At 36.7% G+C, this 21370-nt stretch overlaps 5 protein-coding genes and 1 pseudogene across 5 annotated transcripts; 3 read left to right on the top strand and 3 right to left on the bottom strand.

The window, feature by feature from the left end:
- The first annotated feature begins 1818 nt into the window (after positions 1-1818).
- Positions 1819-5494, top strand: LOC105177418 (chloride channel protein CLC-a). Its single transcript, XM_011100565.3, has 6 exons — positions 1819-2201; positions 2286-2486; positions 2734-2911; positions 3207-3739; positions 3834-4986; positions 5111-5494. The coding sequence occupies exons 1-6, from the start codon at positions 2011-2013 to the stop codon at positions 5216-5218; spliced, it is 2364 nt and encodes a 787-aa protein (XP_011098867.1). The 5' UTR covers positions 1819-2010; the 3' UTR covers positions 5219-5494.
- An 818-nt stretch (positions 5495-6312) lies between these two features.
- On the bottom strand, positions 6313-11039 carry LOC105177417 (uridine/cytidine kinase UKL1, chloroplastic). Its single transcript, XM_011100564.3, has 14 exons — positions 10733-11039; positions 10520-10611; positions 9723-9792; positions 9477-9595; positions 9191-9287; positions 8998-9077; positions 8616-8810; positions 8053-8136; positions 7907-7967; positions 7671-7731; positions 7127-7220; positions 6949-7021; positions 6761-6843; positions 6313-6666 (listed from the first exon to the last, which is right to left on the bottom strand). The coding sequence occupies exons 1-14, from the start codon at positions 10917-10919 to the stop codon at positions 6520-6522; spliced, it is 1443 nt and encodes a 480-aa protein (XP_011098866.1). The 5' UTR covers positions 10920-11039; the 3' UTR covers positions 6313-6519.
- A 686-nt stretch (positions 11040-11725) lies between these two features.
- LOC105177416 (Cupredoxin superfamily protein) lies at positions 11726-12521 on the bottom strand. The gene is made up of 2 exons (XM_011100563.3): positions 12293-12521; positions 11726-12207 (listed from the first exon to the last, which is right to left on the bottom strand). The coding sequence occupies exons 1-2, from the start codon at positions 12465-12467 to the stop codon at positions 11867-11869; spliced, it is 516 nt and encodes a 171-aa protein (XP_011098865.1). The 5' UTR covers positions 12468-12521; the 3' UTR covers positions 11726-11866.
- Positions 12522-13162: 641 nt separating this feature from the next.
- On the bottom strand, positions 13163-15240 carry LOC148787051 (triacylglycerol lipase 2-like). The gene is made up of 9 exons (XM_088885043.1): positions 15025-15240; positions 14788-14898; positions 14529-14669; positions 14333-14443; positions 14079-14219; positions 13952-13992; positions 13743-13822; positions 13551-13646; positions 13163-13485 (listed from the first exon to the last, which is right to left on the bottom strand). The coding sequence occupies exons 1-9, from the start codon at positions 15238-15240 to the stop codon at positions 13163-13165; spliced, it is 1260 nt and encodes a 419-aa protein (XP_088741169.1).
- Positions 15241-17194: 1954 nt separating this feature from the next.
- On the top strand, positions 17195-17614 carry LOC110013147 (metallothionein-like protein 4B pseudogene; annotated as a pseudogene).
- Positions 17615-18629: 1015 nt separating this feature from the next.
- LOC105177415 (inositol transporter 4-like) lies at positions 18630-21370 on the top strand. Its single transcript, XM_011100562.3, has 6 exons — positions 18630-19005; positions 19127-19197; positions 19280-19615; positions 19712-19819; positions 19989-20597; positions 20753-21370. Exons 1-6 carry the CDS (start codon positions 18870-18872, stop codon positions 21233-21235), a joined length of 1743 nt encoding a protein of 580 aa, XP_011098864.1. The 5' UTR covers positions 18630-18869; the 3' UTR covers positions 21236-21370.

Genomic DNA, 21370 nt, shown 5'->3' with positions numbered 1-21370 from the left:
TTTCTGTATATTTTTATATTAAATAACAAAGTAGTGAGTAGTGAGGGTTCCTTCTTCACATGATTCCTTTGTATTTTCTTCCAAATGTATGGCCAATGAACACTCTTTTCTTTTTCTTCTTTTCCGTGGAATTAAAGGCCTTATTATTTTTCAAATTTTTATTTCTTTCTTATAAACTCAAAACCTTCCAACTTTCATTATCTTTTAACGAATACATATATATTAATGTCCGCACATGCTTTGTAGAAAACGGAAAATAATGGTAATAAAATGTAGGAAATGAGATTAGCAAAAATTGATGGAAAAAGACTTCTCTTTTCAAATTAATTAATCGTATCCCCTTTGTAGAACATAAGCATCATAGAAAATCCCAAAAACAACGATTGCAAATTGCAACAAGGAAACTATTTTTTAATAAAAAAGATGGTAAATTACAACCATTTTTTTTGAGATTTTTCATAATTAGAAAATTAATAAAAATCATTAATTTGTCCTTATTGTATTTATTTATTTTTTAAAAAAAATAAACAAGATATAAAAGAATAGAGGAGGTGGATGAAAAAAATTATAAAAATACTATCCACTTAGTCAATAAAAAATTTAAATTTTTTTGATAAATAAATAAAATTTAATTTATAGTCTACCAAAGTATTTTAATCAATCCATCATAAAAATTGGATAAAATTATAATAAAAAAAACTAACTAATTAAGTTAGTTGTTAGACGATAATTAATGTCACATAATTATTGATCCCTTTTCAAAAAATAATAAAATAATTATAATCATGTCAAATTTTAGAGAATCTCACTATAACCTACCTTTAAAAAAAAAAGAAAAAAAAGGAAAAAAGAGTTTGAACATGGAGAGATGCCATTAGCCCTTGGCCGCTTCACATGAAACCCATATTATTTTTATTTATTTAATTTTAATTTTTAACAGGACCAAATGTCAAAAGGGTGTGGTGTAGGGCCCAAACGCCGACATAAATTTCAGGCAGCGGCACCGATTTCTCAATTATTGGGGAAAAAATAAATCATAAAGTGGGGGAATAAAATAGTACAAAATTATATATTTGGATAAAAATGACTTATCAATATTATGAAAGGTCACTTAATATCAACCGTTGGATGCACGCACTCGTCTACAACATTGCTTCTTATCTGTCATCACAGATCCAATGGCAAGTTGAGCTTCAGACCATATGCCACATGGGTCAATAGGTATATACATTTAGATAACAACAAAACACATTATCTCTAACCTTACAAATATCTAAATTCAATTAATTATATATTAAGTATTTATTATTGGTCGCATTCATTTTACGATAAGTAAGTGTAACACGCAAATTATCAGTAAAGATCTCATTAAGTTTATAATCACATCATCATGCCCCATAATTTATCAAAAATATTTCTTTAGGTGTAAACAAGAAGATTGTAGCAAAAATCTTTTGACTCTCAACCTAATAAATGACAGTCAAAATCTTAAAATATTCTAATCTAAATTGAATTTGTCGAACTTGAATGAATTATATGATTGACGATCAATCACATGATAAAGCGTATTATAGTTATTTTGTTATAGACAGATAATTGGCGAAAAAAATTTCTCAAAATTCTTTGGTAGGTATGTCTCACCTTCATCATCACCATAAATGCTAATTAATAATTACTCAGACAGCAACAAATTCAATTTCTTGCTTTAATGTTCATTATTATAAGTGGTGGTACCTCTGAATCCAGTAGAGATATATGTTTTACCTACAATCACAAATATATTATATTATTTTTGGTCTATTTCAACCTGTTCCAGTGATTATATAAGACTCCTTTCCAAGAAAGCATTTTTGCGACGCAAAAGAGATAATTGTGTACAAGAAGACAATTTGGTGGCAGTGTCTGAACACCCAATCCTTATACATTCCAAAACAAGAGGAACAGCTCAGCTTTTCTGTATTGAAGGAAGTGGAAGCTGATAACTAACTTCTCCTCTCTCATTTTGGGCTGATGGAGGATGTTTACAAGTTAGTAGAAGCAGAATCAGCAAATATGCAAGGACCAGAAGAAGAAGAAGAAGAGGATGACCCAGAATGCAACAATCTCCATCAGCCTCTCCTCAAAAGAAACAGAACACTTTCATCCAGCCCACTCGCCATTGTTGGAGCCAAGGTTTCTTATATAGAGAGCTTGGACTATGAGTAAGACCCTCACCTACTTAAAACGTTTCCCAATGTTGGAGACTCTCCCTCCCTTTTTAGTATTGAGTTGCTACTTTGATATAGGATCAATGAGAATGATCTGTTCAAGCAAGACTGGAGAAGCAGATCAAGAGTCCAAGTATTGCAGTATATTTTCTTGAAATGGTTGCTGGCTTTCCTAGTCGGGCTTCTCACAGGAGGGATTGCAACTCTCATCAATCTTGCTGTTGAAAATATATCTGGATATAAACTTCTGGCTGTGGTTAGATACATCGAGCAGGAAAGGTATTGTCTTTGTTTCATCACCTGTAAAATTCAATTGCAACAGACAGTTATTTGTAGAGATAGGCTTTGATGGAATCATTATGGTTTGAGAATTCATGTAGATCAAAAGAACTTGTCCCACTCTTGGCCCATGTGGGGGTGAGAGTGAAAATATAACTAGTATATTATTTTTCTATTTTCTTGATCATACCTGAATCAGTGAAAATTGTGGCTTGTTTTTTGATGATTGAAATTTGATTGGGCGCAGATATCTAATGGGATTCTTATATATGGCTGGAGCAAATTTTCTACTGACACTGGTAGCAGCTGTTCTCGTAGTTTGCTTTGCTCCTACAGCAGCTGGTCCTGGAATTCCTGAAATCAAAGCTTATCTCAATGGAGTTGACACCCCCAATATGTTTGGTGCATCGACCTTGATTGTTAAGGTGCCCTGTCTCCTACTATAAGCATCTCCTTTTCGAATTTATGGCATTACAATAACTGATGAAGCGATCATATGAATTAAAACAATGAACCAACTCATCATCAAAGATCACCTGGAAAGTACCATGAAATCCTTTGAAAAAGCCTTAATTGTATTTGTCCCAACTTAGAGAAAGATGTGTTTAATAATGCACACTATTTGCCAGAGAAAACTATCAGTAATATGCTCAAAATTGAGATACATTACATACTACCTGCTTGTTAGCTGAGAAGTGCTACTCTGGTTATTCATCACAGATTATTGGGAGCATTGGAGCCGTTTCTGCGGGCCTAGATCTTGGAAAAGAAGGCCCTCTCGTGCACATTGGGAGTTGCATTGCTTCCCTATTAGGCCAAGGTGGTCCTGACAACTACCGAATTAGATGGCGCTGGCTAAGATACTTCAATAATGATAGGGACCGCCGTGACCTCATCACATGTGGTTCTTCTTCTGGTGTCTGTGCTGCTTTCCGTGCACCAGTTGGTGGTGTCCTCTTTGCTTTGGAGGAGGTTGCTACATGGTGGAGAAGTGCACTCCTCTGGAGAACTTTTTTCAGTACAGCAGTCGTGGTCGTGGTGCTTAGGGCCGTCATGGAATACTGTAAATCCGGCAACTGTGGGCTATTTGGGAAAGGAGGGCTGATCATGTTTGATGTGAGTGGGGTTTCTGTGAGGTACCATGTGGTGGATATTATCCCTGTGGCCGTTATAGGAGTACTTGGTGGCCTTCTGGGAAGCCTTTATAACTATGTTCTCCACCAGGTCCTAAAGGTCTACAATGTCATAAATAAGTAAGCACCACAGCTTGATTGAGGCTGCACACTGAATACTGCTCCCATTATTTAGTTCTTGTTCTGACCTTTTTATTTGATGGTTGTTTTGCAGGAAGGGCAAATTGCATAAACTTCTTCTCAGTCTGAGTGTCTCCATTTTCACATCTGTATGCCTCTATGGACTTCCTTTCCTTGCAAAGTGCCGACCTTGTGATTCCTCCCTTGTCGATTCTTCCTGTCCCACAAATGGTCGGGAAGGAAATTTCAAGCAATTCAATTGCCCAAACGGCTACTACAACGACCTCGCCACTCTCCTCCTTACCACCAATGATGACGCTGTTCGAAATATTTTCTCCATAAACACTTCATCAGAGTTCAATGTCTTTTCCCTAGTCGTCTTCTTTGCACTGTATTGTATACTCGGACTTATAACCTTTGGCATTGCCGTCCCATCTGGTCTCTTCCTCCCCATCATTCTCATGGGTTCAGCTTATGGCCGTTTGCTCGGACTGGCCATGGGACCATACACAAACATCGATCAGGGGCTATACGCTGTTCTTGGGGCAGCCTCCCTCATGGCTGGTTCTATGAGAATGACCGTTTCCCTTTGCGTCATATTTCTAGAGCTTACCAATAACCTCCTCTTGCTACCCATAACAATGCTGGTACTTCTAATCTCTAAAACCGTAGGAGACTGCTTCAATCCAAGCATCTATGAAATAATTTTGGAACTGAAAGGGCTCCCGTTCTTGGATGCACATCCAGAGCCATGGATGAGAAACATCACCGTTGGTGAGCTTGCTGATGTTAAACCAGCAGTCGTTACACTTAACGGAATTGAGAAGGTGCGCAACATCGTGGAAGTACTAAAAAACACGACACATAATGGTTTTCCAGTTGTAGATTCTGGAGTTACTCCACCAACAGGGTCACCCAACGGTGCAACTGAACTGCATGGGCTGATCCTGAGAGCTCATCTTATTTTAGCCCTGAAAAAGAAGTGGTTCCAGCAAGAAAGACGAAGAACAGAAGAATGGGAAGTGAGAGAGAAATTCACTTCCATCGACTTGGCCGAACGGGGTGCCACGATAGAAGAGGTAACAGTGACCAAAGACGAAATGGAGATGTATGTTGATCTGCATCCCTTAACCAATACAACTCCATATACTGTGGTGGAGAGCATGTCTGTGGCAAAGGCAATGGTGCTGTTTAGGCAAGTGGGGCTCCGCCATATGCTCATTCTGCCTAAATATCAAGCAGCCGGGGTAAGTTCAAGATTCTACATTGTTGAACAACATTCTTTTATGTCTATGGGAAAAACACATCATGCATAGAAATTAGTGACGGTATATCTTCTGTCTAACCTGTTGTTTTAATCAAACTTGATAGGTTTCTCCGGTGGTGGGAATTTTGACAAGACAGGATTTGATAGCCCACAACATTTTGAGTGCTTTCCCTCATCTGGAAAGATCAAAGGGGAATAAGAAGGGGCATTGACCACACTCCCCCAACACAAGATTGTTGCAACTGTTAGCATTTCCAGCGATATCCCATACTTGTTCAGATTTTCCTGCTTCTTTGGAACCAGTCATTCTTTCTCTTGATTCATAGGCGTATAGAAACCAAAGGATTTTACAACATTTGTGTGATGGTAAAATATTGTCTTTAAGTATACGTCAGTGCATAATACACTGTATCACTTTGAATAAGAGGTTCTAGATTTTGTAACAGTGGTAAAAAGCAGGCATGAACTGAGTGGAATTCTTTTCACCATTTGAGAGAGCGCTATCCCTAGTCAATGTTTATACCCTTTAATATTTTGGGTTTTCCCCCCACATTTTTCTGCAAATGCAAGTGTACTCTATTTGAGCGACCACCTGTTTTCAGCCGCATCCCCTCTACATATCGGCTATGAATAACCATTCTTCACCGAAACAGATTTTGTTGAAAACTCTATTAAGAGATGCAGCATTCTCTTGTCCATTGGAATATCACTCTCAATCTAAATCATTGTTTGGGCTGAACAATACCACAATTCTGGTCATTCTTGTTATTTCTAGAGCTTTTAAGCAACAGCTGAGGAGGCCAAATCAAATTCCAAGTTATCCGGGAGCCCTGAATTCTTTAAATAGATGCTGCAGCAACAATCTCCTCGGGCCCAAATTCTTGATAAGATAGCCTTAAAAAATTGCACAGAGATGATAAACCTTGATCCTGGGGAAATTATACTCTCTGGGTAACAGTCTTGGAGAGAAGGTATCACTCTACTTCTGATTTTGCACTTGCACAGGGCGGTATATTGAATTGATATTTTGACACTAGTACCCCACGGGCTTTCTCAACAACTAGGGCAAGTTAAGATAGTGGCGGTTAAGATAGTTTCTTGCCTAAACATGGCACATTTAGTTTGGATTAAAACCCAAGGAAATGGTCCCTAGCTTACGAAATTAACGCAAACCACTTTAGTATAGGAACCTTTAGGACCATCCACCTCTTACAAAATGCTCGCTATTTTCCCATCTTTTCCCCCCTTATTTAGCAGGGTGGGAAGGGGAAGGGGAGGGAGCAGCGGGCCCTACAATGCAAGGTGATGATGTGGTCAACATATATTTATATATACTGGTAACTCAGATGCAGGTATTGTTTGACAAGGGTACATAAAAATGCGTTCACGCTCAATCTTGTGAGAAAGCAGGACAAGATCAGTAAATAACCATGGCTTAGGCAACCTAATTTACAATTGAAAGCAGACCAATCCAGCCATAGGCGACCAACAGCCTCGTCTGAACCAACAAAGATCAATCGTCAGTGCCAAAGTAACGATCACCAAACTCTCCCATACCCGGTATCACGCGGAACTCTTCATTTAGTGCTACGTCAATCTCTGATGTCACAATTTTTAAAGAGGGGAAACGTTTGCTGACACAATGTATCCCTTCGGGTGCCTATATGCAAAATATTCATTAGCATGTAAGATTTTGCCTCAAAGCCACCCCAAAGTAAAATGCGTCTCTCTCAACAAAGAAAAGAATGACTCACTGATATGAGGTTTAGAAATATGATGTGAGACTCTGGAACTCCTTTCTGTATGAGTAGCTCAATTGCCTGGTTAGCTGAGTTACCTGGAAGGACAAAGTAACGCTGTCAGATTTCAGATGTAAAGATGTTATCGAAGTAGTCAGTGACTGAAAACTTAAACATAAGCAACAACTTTATATAACAGTCACCTGTAGCAAGAACTGGGTCCAGGAGAAGGACATGACGTTCACAAATATCTTTAGGAAGTTTCTCATATATAAGCTGTTCAGGTAGGAGACAGAAAATAGATCTTAGTCATGCCAATTTGCACCATTCCAACATGAAAAATACTATACAACGCTTAAACCAGAAGAATATAAGTGCAACCTGCTTCCCATTGTCACCATCACGATGGATCAAAATTTTCCCTATTTTAATCCCTTTGCAACAAGCGCGGAGTGCATTTTCCATGCTTTCGCCACTGTAAAAAGAAAGGCACCAAAAGATCTTCAGTATGAATACATCCTCAATCTCTCATCTAATGACAAAAAAAAAATAAAAAAATGAACAAATGAATCTGACCGAAATTGATGGATAATAGTCATAGCAGATAACAGAATTGAGTTATGAATATAACTAGCTTTTAACAGTTATCTCTTTCCCAAAAAAGAGAACAGAGAAAAGCACACCTATCCCAAAGAAGATTGGCACAGTCCACATTTGAAGAAAGATCCTAGGCCCAACCCATTTAGAAAATGCAATCAGGGACCAAAGGCGAATTATAATGCAAATTGTTGGACATAGTCTATACGTACTGAATTCTGTTCATAGCATTGTGAGAAGCAAATAGACCCAAATTTTAACCTCTTCTTCTCACAGACAAATCATTCAGTGGGTTCATATTTTCAACAAATACCAGACTTATTCTCACCTTCTAACAATAGATACCCCACACAATTTCTTGCAAAAGTCTACACCAGTATACACTGACCCTGCATCAGAACCCCGCAAAGTCCAAGAATATTAGGTCAGTAACTTCTGTGTCCAGCAGGTGCTTGATCGTGCAAATAAGAGAAGGGTTGCTGGCATCTAGACTTGATGAAGTAATTGCATGGATGAAGTGAATATTGAGGGTATACTTAAGATCACATATAATTTCCATTTTACCAGTTGGTGTGACAATTTGCTTCTCAGTGAAGGGTAAATGACCAAGACCATGCTCCACAACCTGAAAATCATATATCAAAACTACTGTGTTTGGGCATCATAGTTATTTGCTCGTATTTTCAGTGGTTAACAGAGTACATAATTACCAGACGGATAAGCCTGTCTGAATAAAATACAAAATCATGTTTTGATATGTCTCGGTCTCGAATCAGAGTATGCATACCTCTAATCTGTAACACAGATGTCATTAGATGTAGAGTGTAAGGACAATTTATTACCACATATAAAATAGAAAGAAATGAAATAAAAGCTGATTAGATTCAAAGTAATACTATAACGACACAGGATACGAGCCAAGGATGCAAGTCCTCAGCTTCAGTCATTCAATCATGAGAACAATAAAGAGAACATAATGGCACAGAGTATAACTGATCGACCATTTATTTCATCTCTCTCTGACTCGTATTCTCCATCATTCCATGTACATTACAGATTAATATTACTTTCTGTATTTATAGCATTCAAGTGATTAAGCCATACAGAGCCAATCTCAATCCATTTGTTGCATACCAGAATATCACTGTTTTCCTTTTAGTTCCTCTCCACATAGCAAAAGTGACAACTACAAAGAATATGCTGAGTTGTCTTCTGAGAATAATGATTCATGAAGTAGCATGGAACCAAAACAAGCAGAAGCTAGAAGGCATACCTGGAAAGTCGACTGAATGACATACACATTGGGATATATTTTACACAGGTCATGCTGCCCAAGCTTAGTGCGAATATGTTGGACAATCAAGTCAATAGCAACGTGATTGTCTCCTCCACGAGGTATAATAACATCAGCATACTTTTTGGATGGCAGAACAAAATCCTCGAAAGCAGGCTTCACAAATTTGGCATACTGCATAACAACAACAACATTTGCAAAGATAAGCGGTTTCCAGTTAGAGCTAATATACAACATTTGGAGCAGTATATGGATGGAAAGCTGTAGTCTACCAAGCACTTGAAAATATTGATGCATAAATCATCAGGAGACCACAAATCAATCTACACTGAGAAAAAAAATGAATGAATAAGAGGCCTGCCTGTTCTAGGACTGAGTTTATGTCCCTGCCTCTCTCAACTGTATCACGCCTTATTCTACGAGCAAGCCTCACATCAGCATCTGAATCAATCAATCAATGCAAGACCAAAAAATGAGAGAGGAATGTATTTAAAACTTTACAACAGAACAACTTAAGAGAAATGAAATGAGGCACAACTAAATTCAAAGTTCACCTGTGTCAACAAAAATCTTCATGTTCATCAAGTTTCGAACTCGTGGATCATGGAAAACGAGGATCCCCTCTAGTATGATTACATCAGATGCATTCACCTGATACCATGCTGTTTCAGTATTATGCGAAATTTAACAAAATTCTCTGGATATCATATATCAGATGCATTCAGCAGTTTGCTTCTTTCTCCAATATTATCTTTTAAACAAATTCAAAATGTTTGCCAGCAGTGCAATCTGCATGGAAGCTCCAGGCAGCTTATAATATCTAGAGTTCAACATGTGCACCTGGCGGAAGCTGTCCGAACATCTTTGATGTGTTTTAAAGTCATATATCGGAACATGGACAGATTGACCACTCCTTAGCGTTTCAACGCACTCAAGGAGCTGCTCTGTGTCAAAAGCATCTGCAAGGAATGGCTGTGTGAATTTAACTAAGTGTTTTATTACAAACTCCAGTAGCACCAAGTTACGTTTAAATATGAATTGAGATGCATATGATGAAGTAGAAGTTCAGGTCATGTACTAAGTTACCTGGATGGTCAAAATTGTACTCGTGAACATGTTTCAACTCTTCAGGAGTCAAACCACGATAAAAAGAATCCTGCACAGATGAGAATAAAGGATTTCAACATTCTGAATGGAATTATGATTCATTGACAAATTATAATGCATACGACAAGAAAAATTGAACAACTTAAGTCATGCTAACACATCTTCATTTCCAGGTTTACGTGAAACAAGCAGAGCACCAGAAAAGTATCAGCGAGCAACATAAAAAAAATTTATTAATTCAAGTTCAATCTGTAGGGTGTAAACGAACTGAATCAAATCCAACACACTTATATTCAAACTTGTTTGAACTTTTAATCAAGTTCAAAAATGTGTGTTTGAGCTTGATTTCATATTAACTGGTTGAACTTGAATGCTTTAAATGAGTGGAACAGGAATTGAGCTCCAGTAGTCTAACCTATTTATACATACTTTATTATTTGTTTTGCTAAGAGTCGAGCTAGAGCATGAGCTTCAGATCTTAGTAAATTTGGAAGCATATTTAACAAACTGAGTTCCGAAGGAGCTTCTAGCGGTGGGATTTGAGGTGAATATCGAGTTATTTAGTTTGTTTCTGGCCTTACTTGTCCAGAATGTTGATGAGCTCGTTTGGATAGTCCACAAACGATGCTACTTTATCACGTCAACCCCTTCCACAGAGGTCCAAAGGTAGTTCTGGGAGCCTGATCTAAACATGTTAATACCGTTCTTGGAAGACTAGCAGAATTTACTGATAGGAAAAAAAAAAAGCAAAAATAAAATAGACACGCTCTAACAACCTGATTGACGAGCACTACACGATGATCGTGAAGCTGCTGAATAATCATATCACAAACTGTCGTCTTTCCGGACGCCGTTCCTCCCGAAACCCCTGCTCCACAAGAGAAAACAAAAAAATATAATAATAAATCAAATAGGAACTCAGAAGAAATAACCAGCCACAAGGCAAGAGAAACTCAAAAAAAAATTATTTCCGATCGCAATTGAGGTACCGATTACGAAAGGCTGCTTGTGTGCGGCGGAATCGGAGACGGTAGAGAAAGAGAAAGCGGAAGTGAGGGGGGCAGAAGCGCGTGGAGAAGAAGCGGCGGAGCGAAGGCCGTCGAGGCGGAGACCGGAGAAGTGCGGGCCGGACGCGGCCTCCATGACGTAGTCTATAGCCGTCGTTTCCTCCGGCATCGCTGAGAGTGGGGGTTTCAAGTCTGAACTTAGAACACTGCTGCACAGGAAGTTGATTAGAGGATGCGTTTGTGTTGCGAGTGACTCGCAGCTGACTTATATCCTCCTGTTAGTTTGATTTCACTTTCTATTAAACTATAAATTTATTGTAAAAAATGAAATCTTAAAATAAATTGGAGCTTTAATGTGATTAAACATAAAAATGAGAGCAGTATTAAAATAAGTCTCGACTATGATTTCAAATAACTAAACTGAATATAGAGATGTAAAAGATGAAGACAAAAGGGTTTGGTGCTTTGAGAATATGCCGATTAGTATTCCCTCATGGCTGACGGCTGCCACTTAACGCTTAATCCTATCATCATGCAATAAAAAGTTTACACTTCTTTTCAAAATTCTCAATTTTTTTTTATTATGATATAAATCAAAAATATTCATATTAAAAATATTAAATAATGAGCAAAATAGAAAATTTATATAATTCCTTTTGCTACGGTCAGCATTTTCATCCTAATGTAAATTAAATGCATTCTTGAGATCTAAATATTAAATTATATGGGCTTATATTAATATATATATATATAATTACATTTCGTCTTCTAATATAATCCGGCGATAATTGTCTAGCTTATCATTATTTAGTATATAGATTGCTATTAAAATTAGGTGAATCAGCGATACTGCGTAACAATCTTAGAATTGGCATTTAATGGTTGTGTGCCTTCTTTAATTGCTCTTCTTTCTTGTGATCTTTTGTTTACATTTAATTTTTGGGAGAATTTTAACCACTAAAATTATTCGATGCGTCACAAAAAAAATATTACCTCATTATTCAAATAAAAAAAAATAGAATATGATAACCCACCAACAAGGCCAACAAAATGTTGAATTGCCACATATGTAAAATCGCTACCCAACAGATAGCAACGACTATATAAATTTTTTCTCTAGATGAGGGACACCAGCAAAGAGGCAACCAACGCAAAGAAACCGAGAAACTGAACATGGGCGGAAGCAGCGGAGGTAGAAGGCGCGGCTCCCTTAGATGACGGCGAAGTAGTGGTGGATGAGGATCCATCGGCCGCCGCAGTTGTGATCTTGACCTTCATCCCCTGCTCGCAGTGGCCTGGTGTCCCACAAGTAAAGTAGCGCGTGCCGGACTTGCTTAGCTTGACTGTATTGCTACCGCCATTTAGCGAGTCCAGTGCACTGCCGATGTCGCAGCTCTTGTATGCGCTTTCACCAGCCAGTTCAACCACGCTGTGCAATCCCGCAGTGTACTTGAACTCTGAATATACAAACAAGTAGTGGAGGAGAATGATATTCTTGCTGAAACGAAACTTGGTAAAATTTACAGAGGAAATCTCAAGTACCTAGTTCATCTCCAACTTTAAATATTCGAGCAGAAGCCCAAGAGTCGAAATCTACGGATTCGTCCCAACCTTGGCTTCCTCCGACCACATGTTTTGCTGCCAAGGCTTCCCTGCAAAGTAGTGCAGCTGCAAGAATTAGTAGTAGCAGAGGCCCAAATCTGGTGGAAACCTCCATGATTTCTATATACTTAGGTAAATACGTACTATTTGATGTTGTCTGATAATTACAAGGTATGTGTATATATAAGTGAAATAATAGTGGTTTCTTGAATCCAAAGAATAGACAGTAGTAGTATTGACTGATCACCCCTTTGTTTTTTATTTTCCTAAGCGTTGAAGAATGCATGAAATATACAACTGTACACACGGTTAGTTGATGACTTAACATCCGTAGTCATGAAATTTGATATATTTCGACATCATTGAAAGGATGATGCTAGAACCATCCATCATTCGACTCATCATCTCTATGATTTCAATATATATTTGATTGCCTGCTAAGCAAAACATTCGTGGTTGTTCCGATGCATGAAACCAAGCTTGGTTTTGAAACTAAGCAAACTTTGCTATCCAGACGTGACGGACACTTGAGATCCATCTGTCATGATTTTCCTTTTACATGTACAATATTCCAAAATAATGACAGTAATTCTTCTGCTAATACATAATACATTACGCGTAGATTTAATAGTAAACATGATTGTCAAAACTTAATCAGTGATGAAGCATGCGTGCACCAATTAGTAACATACTTAAAAGATGTGGAAGCTGGGAATTGTTAAGTTATGTGGATCCTAATTAAAACATTTGTGGGCTACACTTATCACATGTGAGGCAATTACTACGTACCTACTGCCCTCTTACAGCAAATTAGTTGTGTGCTCTGAAAAATTCTAGGATTTGAGTATAAACAATGTCCTTGGCATCCACCCCCATTATGAAATCGACATGGCCATATTTCTCGACATACTGCACTTTGATCTTGTCCTGGTCGTGCGGTTTAAGGACATCCAGCAATCTAAGCACATCCGTAACATCAGACAGTGCATCTTGTCCTCCATAGCCTAGGAAAAGGGGGAAATCTTGGGGAATTTTAGATAAGTCATGAACCGGTGGGTTGGGTTCTCCATAATGCTCCATGTTGGCATCAGCGTTGCCATAGTTGTATTTGGACACCACTCCACTACGAACAGCTGCAAATTCATCTCATTAATTAATTTATTGTGTATCCAACAAATTCAATAGAAAAATGAGTTACCTTGAGAAAAATGAACGAGGTTCTTAGTCGAGGTGGGTTGGGGTTCGTTCTTAACGAATGCCTCAACGGTAGATGCATTCAGACAGCAATTATTTCCTGTAATAATATATAATTGCATATTGGTAGTTTTATGTTAAACTTAAAAATGAGAGAGAATATGGTAATTAATTGGAAATGGATGAGAGTGTATACCAGTAAATGCAGGTAGAAAATTATAACAGTTCACTCCCGGATAAGCACACAAAGATTCAAGGAAAGTAGCTGCTGCCGCCCTACCAAAAAAAGGAATAAATAATTATATTTATATTTACTTACATAAATAACTCATCTCTTTTATGTAATTATAGAAATTAATCATAACAACAAAAAAATAAAAATAATTTATATAATTATATATGTACCCCCTGGGATTGAATTCAGCAGGACCAAACGTTACCATAATCTGCTCAAATACAAAATATTAACATTAGAAATTGAAAAAAAAAGAATAATATAAACAAAATAGAAAAAGGGATATTAATTAATTACTTCACCCAAGAAGGCTTGCGCTGCAACAACAGCAAGTGGAGATGTGATATGACTTAGATAGGCGATTGGGCATAACAAGGCTGCTGATTTAACCTTGTCAAATTTTCCTTCTGACAATGAAATCATTGCCATCATAGTACCCTGTTAAATATTAATTAATAATATTCACAAATAAATTAATTAATATAAGTAATTGAATTTGTAGACATTAAGATAAATAATTCAATTATTGATAAATATATATAACTCATTACCATTGAATGGCCAACATAGTGGGTTTTCTGACCAGTTTGGTTAAAGACTAAATTAATCACAGATTGCAAGTCATGAATCACCAATTCGTCCCACGTCCAATTCCAAAATTCCTGTAAGTACATGATCATTTTTTAGGTTTTTTGATAAATTAAAATTGTTTTTTTCTTGAAAAAGAAATAAGTGTGTGCAACGTACAGGGTTACTAGGATCAAGGGTGAGGTGGCGCCTGCTGAACTGGGTTCCTCTAACGTTGGAAATCCAAACATCAAACCCATTGTCTGCCAAAATCAGGGCAAGTGACTCTTCAGGAGGATTCATCAGCCACGACATCCCATCCTGTATATTTCTCATTTTTTTTTAAAATAAACATCGTATGTGTATGTCTTGCATGGAACGCCACGGACGTGTACATGGAAGAGGAGATTAACAAGCATGAAGACAAACAAATCATTACCACAAGTAGCCCATGTTGCAGCAAAACTGGCGGCCGGTTTGCTCCGCCACCTCCAGCCCGGCCTTCCGGAATTCGTAGCACACTTAGTATGTAGCCATCATCAGTCGTCACCTGAAAAACAACCCTCTTAATGAAGTTATAGTTATCATCACTTTTGCATATATATATATATATCAACATTCAGAGACATTAATTAATGATATTAATCTGTTGTTGGTTGGGCCGGGCCCTAATTACGTCGAATTCTTGGCACTTGTATCCATTTATGGTAACAGCGGCGGAACAAATGCCGGTTAGCGGCAGGGCGACGTCGCCAGCGTCATACTTTGGAAGAAAAGGGCCGCGGCTGGCGGCGAATGCTTGAAAAGGTAGTAGTAGTAGTAGTAGTAGTGGTGGTGGTGATGCTGAAAAAAAGCTCAAAAAAGCTAAATTCAATAAGCTGTTAGCAGCCATTCTCGTGGCTTAAACTATGTGTTAATTTTTCAGTTTTAGACATGGAATTGGGTATTTATAGGGTCAAAACCAAATGGGATTATGTCGAATATTTTGTAGTTGTGCATGTGTTAATTGGATTAAGAAATATGAATTAGAAAATTCAATGAAATTGTGCAGCAAATTTAATTTATTACCTGAATTAATTCCATTCTAATAGATTGATTATTCATTCCCACAATATCTGCTACAATTTACCAATTATAAATTTTTATAGCAAGTTATTCATATATTAGCTGGCCATTTTTCTATATATGCAAGCAATTTCTTAATAAATATGTTAATCCATCTATTATAGGAATGATTATGAAATCCAAAACTACACTTATAATTTAATTGTTGTAATTATCTTCTACTATTGTTTCGAAATCATTGCACTAACATAATTAATTAAAACCCATGGTTATATATGTCTTCTTGTTTTAAACTAAATGAAATATTTAATGTATAGTACCGTACTCCCAGGCAATTATTTACGTAAAATAAATTTTTTATTTTTATATACTAGATAAAATAGTGTACTATTTAACTTTAACTTGAATCTATTTTTATTGTTTTTGAATATAATGATACTTTTCAGGCAAAATATTTTTTAGTCTCATAAAATAAGGGCAAAATTTATTTTGTTACCACAATTATGATAAATGACGCTTTTAGTCCCATAAAATTCAAAATTACATTTTTTTAGTTCCAAAAAATGTGATTTTGGGCCGAAAATTACGATGTTCTTTTAGTTTCAAATAATATCTTTTTAATCCCAAAACCACAAGACATATGACTTTTTGGAACTAAGAATATGTGATTATGAGCTTTATTGGACTAGAAGAGACATCTACTATAGTTATGGTACCAAAATAAATTCTACCCTTATTTTATACAATTAAAAAAAGTATTTTGCCTGATATTTTTCTATAAATACGATGTATTTTTATTTGCTAAAGTTTGTTAAGTTTTATATGAGAATTACGTTCAAAAATTAATCCTGACGTTATATCCAACATTATATAAGAATATGTAAAACAAAAAAGAAATAATTACATTTGGACCTCATCACCAATTGTCCTTTTATACGAATCACTCACTCCTTTTGAAAAATTTATAAAAATGATCTCTAACAGCCTTGAAAGTTAAAAAATAATTTCTATTGATTCGGTCAAACTTTAATATAAATTTTCAAGATTAGATAAAATGCTCTCAAGGATATTTTTATAAATATAGAAGGGTGACAAAGTAATGTTTTTATGGGATGATCGTAGTTTGACCCCATGTATTTTTTTTATTATATTAATTTTTAATTTAAGTTCAAATTATTTATTACTTTTTTTAATTAAATCTCTATATAAAATTATATTATTTAATAATTAAAATAGTTAATTATTCAATTAATATAATAATAAAATTAATTATTAAATTATAAATTTAAATTATATTGTTATTTGTGCGGTGGTGATGCTATCAACTCTTAAGCACGTGGTAGTGGGTTTGAATTCCCTTTCCCTCATAATGTTTTTTTTTTTTTACAAATTTGTTAGTTTTAATTAATATTTAATGGTGGTGACTAAGTTTGATAGAATTTTTAAACGAAACGGACTAAGTCTGACAAGGAAATGACATAATTGAAGGACCAAATCTGAATAAGTAGCATAATTTAGGGACTAAATATGAATAAATGATATAATTAATTGATATTTAAGGGGCTTTGATGAAGCAACAACATTTTGGTGTTAGTGATGATAAAAAGAGTGAAAATTGGAGAAGGAGAGGGAGAGGAATAGGGAGAAGTGAGTGTAACTTGAAGGGCAAGTGCAAAATAGGGCAGCCACGTTTTAGCGATTCCTACAAAGCCTACATGTCACAATCCATATAAAATTGGATTTCTAACATAACGGTAGAGGTAGAGCAGAGATATATAGATATGGCGGATATGAGAGGAAGCGTTGGTGCTGCATGCGACAACAGGTGCGGTTGTCCATCTCCCTGTCCCGGTGGCGCATCTTGTAGGACGTCGACAGAGCACAAGCAATGCAGGTGCGGGGAACACTGCACATGTTCCAAGACTGAAGGAAGGGGTTTTGCAAGTGTGGTACTGGTTGCACCTGTCCAACATGCGCAGCTTAATTCAGAACCCAACAACTAATTGCCTACTTTATTTATTTTATATATATGATTTATGAATGAGTGGTTTGTGTATGTTTGTTTGGGCGTTTAGCAGCCAATTTGGTTGAATATTATTATAAATGAGGAGATGATGGTGAAATGCATGGAGCCTGCTCATCACCTTAATTAAGCTACAATATCCTTCGTCTTTTTTAATTTTATATAGGATTGGATATATATGATATATGTAAAAAGTAATCCACATATTTAACAAAATGTCATTGAAAGTAATCCTCGTATAAGTAGAGATTTATTGTATGTATATATCACCACACTAACAATCTAAATAGATTAAAAATTAAAAATTAATATGTATTTAAAAATAAAAGTTTTATTTTATGTAAAAAAAAGTCACTTATTGCGCAATATATAATAAGAAAAATTTATTCAATGTAAGAAAGGAAAAATATAACGGTACATACACTAATTTATAATCAATTAATGGGGAATCCATACATATGTTGCAAACGTAATCATTCAAAATGATATATTAGTTGTACACAACACTCGCCACTCAATGTGTGTATAACAAAAATATATGTAAAAATAATTAATCTTACTAAAATATTGATTATACAAATTTCTTTAAATAAAGAGATATGAACATAATTTTTAAAAATTTATTTGAGATAAAAAAAATAAAAGAGAAAAAGACAATATTTTAAGATAAAAACTATATAATTTTTGAAGTATAAGAAAATAAAAATTATTTTTTTTTAACTTTTTTTAATCCATATAGTGGGAATATGAAAGTTGGGAAATAGTATAAATATGGGAGTTGAAGAAAGACAAAAATAAAATAAAATAAAATAAAAATGGCACAGCAAAGACATCAAATAGTAGAAATACGGGAATTGATTTAAATTTTTATTTCATTTATTTAATTAAATAAAAATTTTAAAAATAAAATTAATATTAAATATTTATGATACATAAAACTATTGCGGAAATGAACTTAATTAAAGAGATGGATAAATAAATACAAGTTTGATTATGGCAACACGTGAGGAGAAGCTTTCTTGGTCTACCATTTATAAAGGGATGGTGTTGTAAACTGGTCTCACAAATGAAGTTGAGATGAGGATGAGGATGGATGAAGACTTATTCTATTAACTAAATATAGGGTGCCTGATTTCTGGCCCCATATTATTTTGATACATACTGTGTATATACAAGGGTGCAGAAGGGCATGGCAATCAACAGCCTCTGTGCCCCTCAACATCCAGAAAAAGATACTAATAATAATAATAATAATAATAATAATAATTCTTTGAAAGAGAAACAGAGCTGCAGAGGTTTACTTACAAGAGAAACTCTGCATATGCCAATATTCTTCTTGTATGATCAGCACACCTTTCTGCAGTACTCTATTGTCTCTTTCAAGGAATTTCCACCACCTTTTCCTTTTTCTTTGCTAGCTGTAATAGATCAAAATGGTTGAGGCGGGGGTCTCACAAGCAGACAAAACCGAGTTCACCGAGTGCTGGAAGACATCATGGAGAACGCCTTATATTATGAAGTTAGCCCTGTCAGCTGGCCTCGGAGGACTGCTCTTTGGATATGACACTGGTAAAAAAACCTCACCTCCTTATATCATTATTCTCATCATGCTGCATTTCCCCCTACATTCTTTAAATCGCATATACATAGTCATGGATGGATTTATTTATGTCTTGTTTTGGTGGTGCAGGTGTTATTTCTGGTGCCCTGCTCTACATAAAGGAGGATTTTCCATCCGTCGAGAAGAAGACATGGATGCAGGTATGCCATGTCATCTGCAATTACCTTCTTCTATCATTCTAACTCTAAGCATTACGGTTAATTGAGCCTTCCTTAATGATAGGAAACCATAGTGAGCATGGCTGTTGCTGGTGCCATCATTGGTGCTGCAATTGGTGGATGGATGAACGACAGGTTTGGAAGAAAAATATCAATTATGGTGGCTGATGTTCTCTTCTTTGCTGGTGCAATCGTTATGGCTGCTGCTCCAGCCCCATGGATGATCATCCTGGGTAGAATTTTTGTGGGATTCGGAGTTGGAATGGCATCTATGACTGCTCCCCTTTACATATCCGAAGCTTCCCCTCACAGGATTAGAGGTGCACTTGTCAGTACAAACGGTTTTCTTATCACTGGAGGCCAGTTTCTCTCATATCTCATCAATCTAGCATTTACCCATGTAAGTTCCTCTCCCCCTCTTTTCCATATTGAGATTTTGCCGTTCATAAGAGCAAAGAATGTTGTTGTAGTCAAACAATCTTGGATTCTGTTTTAGGTCAATGGCACATGGCGTTATATGCTCGGCGTTGCTGGTCTTCCTGCAGTCATTCAGTTTGTTTTGATGCTCTCTCTCCCCGAGTCTCCAAGATGGCTTTTCAGAAATGTAAGCTACCTTCTCAGAATTCTTAAATTTACTGTACAGTTAAGTGAAAGGAGTTCAAACAACGGATTTGCCGTGCTGCCCCCCCCCCCCCCCAATGGATTTTTTTGTCTCTAGCATTAACACTCTATTCAGTACTATTTATTTTTCATCTGTTTCAAATGGCAAACAGGGTAAAGAAGAAGAGGCAAAGTCCATCTTAGAGAAGATTTACCGTCCTGAAGAAGTTGAGGATGAGTTGCAATCCCTGCGAGCATCGATTGAGGAAGAGAAAAAGGAGCAAGTAGCAGAAGGTGGCTTCTTTGGCCAACTCAAGAATGCCTGGAAGAATGATGTAGTCAGAAGGGGGCTGTATGCTGGAATTACGGTTCAGGTGGCTCAGCAGTTTGTGGGTATAAACACAGTTATGTACTACAGCCCAACAATTATCCAGTTTGCAGGATTCGCATCAAATAAGACAGCAATGGCACTGTCTCTCATCACTTCTGGACTAAATGCCATTGGCTCCATTGTCAGCATGTGCTTCGTGGATCGCTACGGGAGGAGGAGACTTATGATCATTTCTATGATTGGGATCATTTCCTGCCTTGTGGTGTTGTCTATTATCTTTTTCCAGGCCTCTGTCACTGCCCCCAAAATCAGCCCAACAGAGACTGCATCTTTTGGTGGTAACTCCACTTGCGAAGCTTATACAAAAGCCAAGGATGCAACAGCTTGGGGCTGCGTGAGATGTCTGCAGAAGGAAGCTGGTTGCGGTTACTGCTCAGCAGAAGGCGGCATAGTAAGTCCAAACTTATCCACTTTAACCTTTTGACGAAACTTGATATATATAGATTCATTTGTGTACTGCAAAATACCCTGTGGCTTTTCCTCTTAATCCTGTTGCAATGATGATACTGAAATTACTTGTCTTTGTACAAAATCTTTTCTTGTCAGTATCAACCCGGGGCATGTCTAGCAGTAAATGATGCGGTGAAAGGTGCATGCCGAGCAGCAAAAAGAACATGGTATACAGAAGGCTGCCCAAGCAAGATTGGATTCTTGGCTGTAATATTCCTGGCTTTGTACATCATTATCTACTCGCCCGGCATGGGCACTGTGCCATGGATTGTCAACTCTGAGATATACCCACTCAAGTACAGAGGGATTGGTGGAGGGATTGCTGCTGTTGCAAATTGGAGTTCAAATCTGGTGGTCAGCGAGACATTCTTAACACTGACTGACCATCTGGGCTCCTCTGGAACCTTCCTATTGTTTGCAGGGTTCTCATTGATTGGGCTCATGTCTATTTTCCTCCTCGTGCCAGAAACTAAAGGGCTGCAGTTCGCAGAGGTGGAGAAGTTGTTGGAGAAAGGGTACTCCCCTTTTAAGAAGAGTAGCAAGAAAGTAAAGAAAGAAAAGGATGGTCACAGCAGTTAATCTATCCAGAAATTCGCATAATGTTGGAAAACGGGCACATATATCTATTCATCTAGTTTAAAGCAATCTTCTACAGTTATAGATTTGTAGTTAACCAACTACCCTTATATTGGAATGAAAGAACTATTTCAAGTA

This window comes from Sesamum indicum, linkage group LG9 (assembly GCF_026168435.1).
Source record: "Sesamum indicum cultivar Baizhima isolate 11 linkage group LG9, ASM2616843v1, whole genome shotgun sequence".
Taxonomy (NCBI): Eukaryota; Viridiplantae; Streptophyta; class Magnoliopsida; order Lamiales; family Pedaliaceae; genus Sesamum; species Sesamum indicum.
This window is presented reverse-complemented; position numbering and strand designations above follow the sequence as displayed.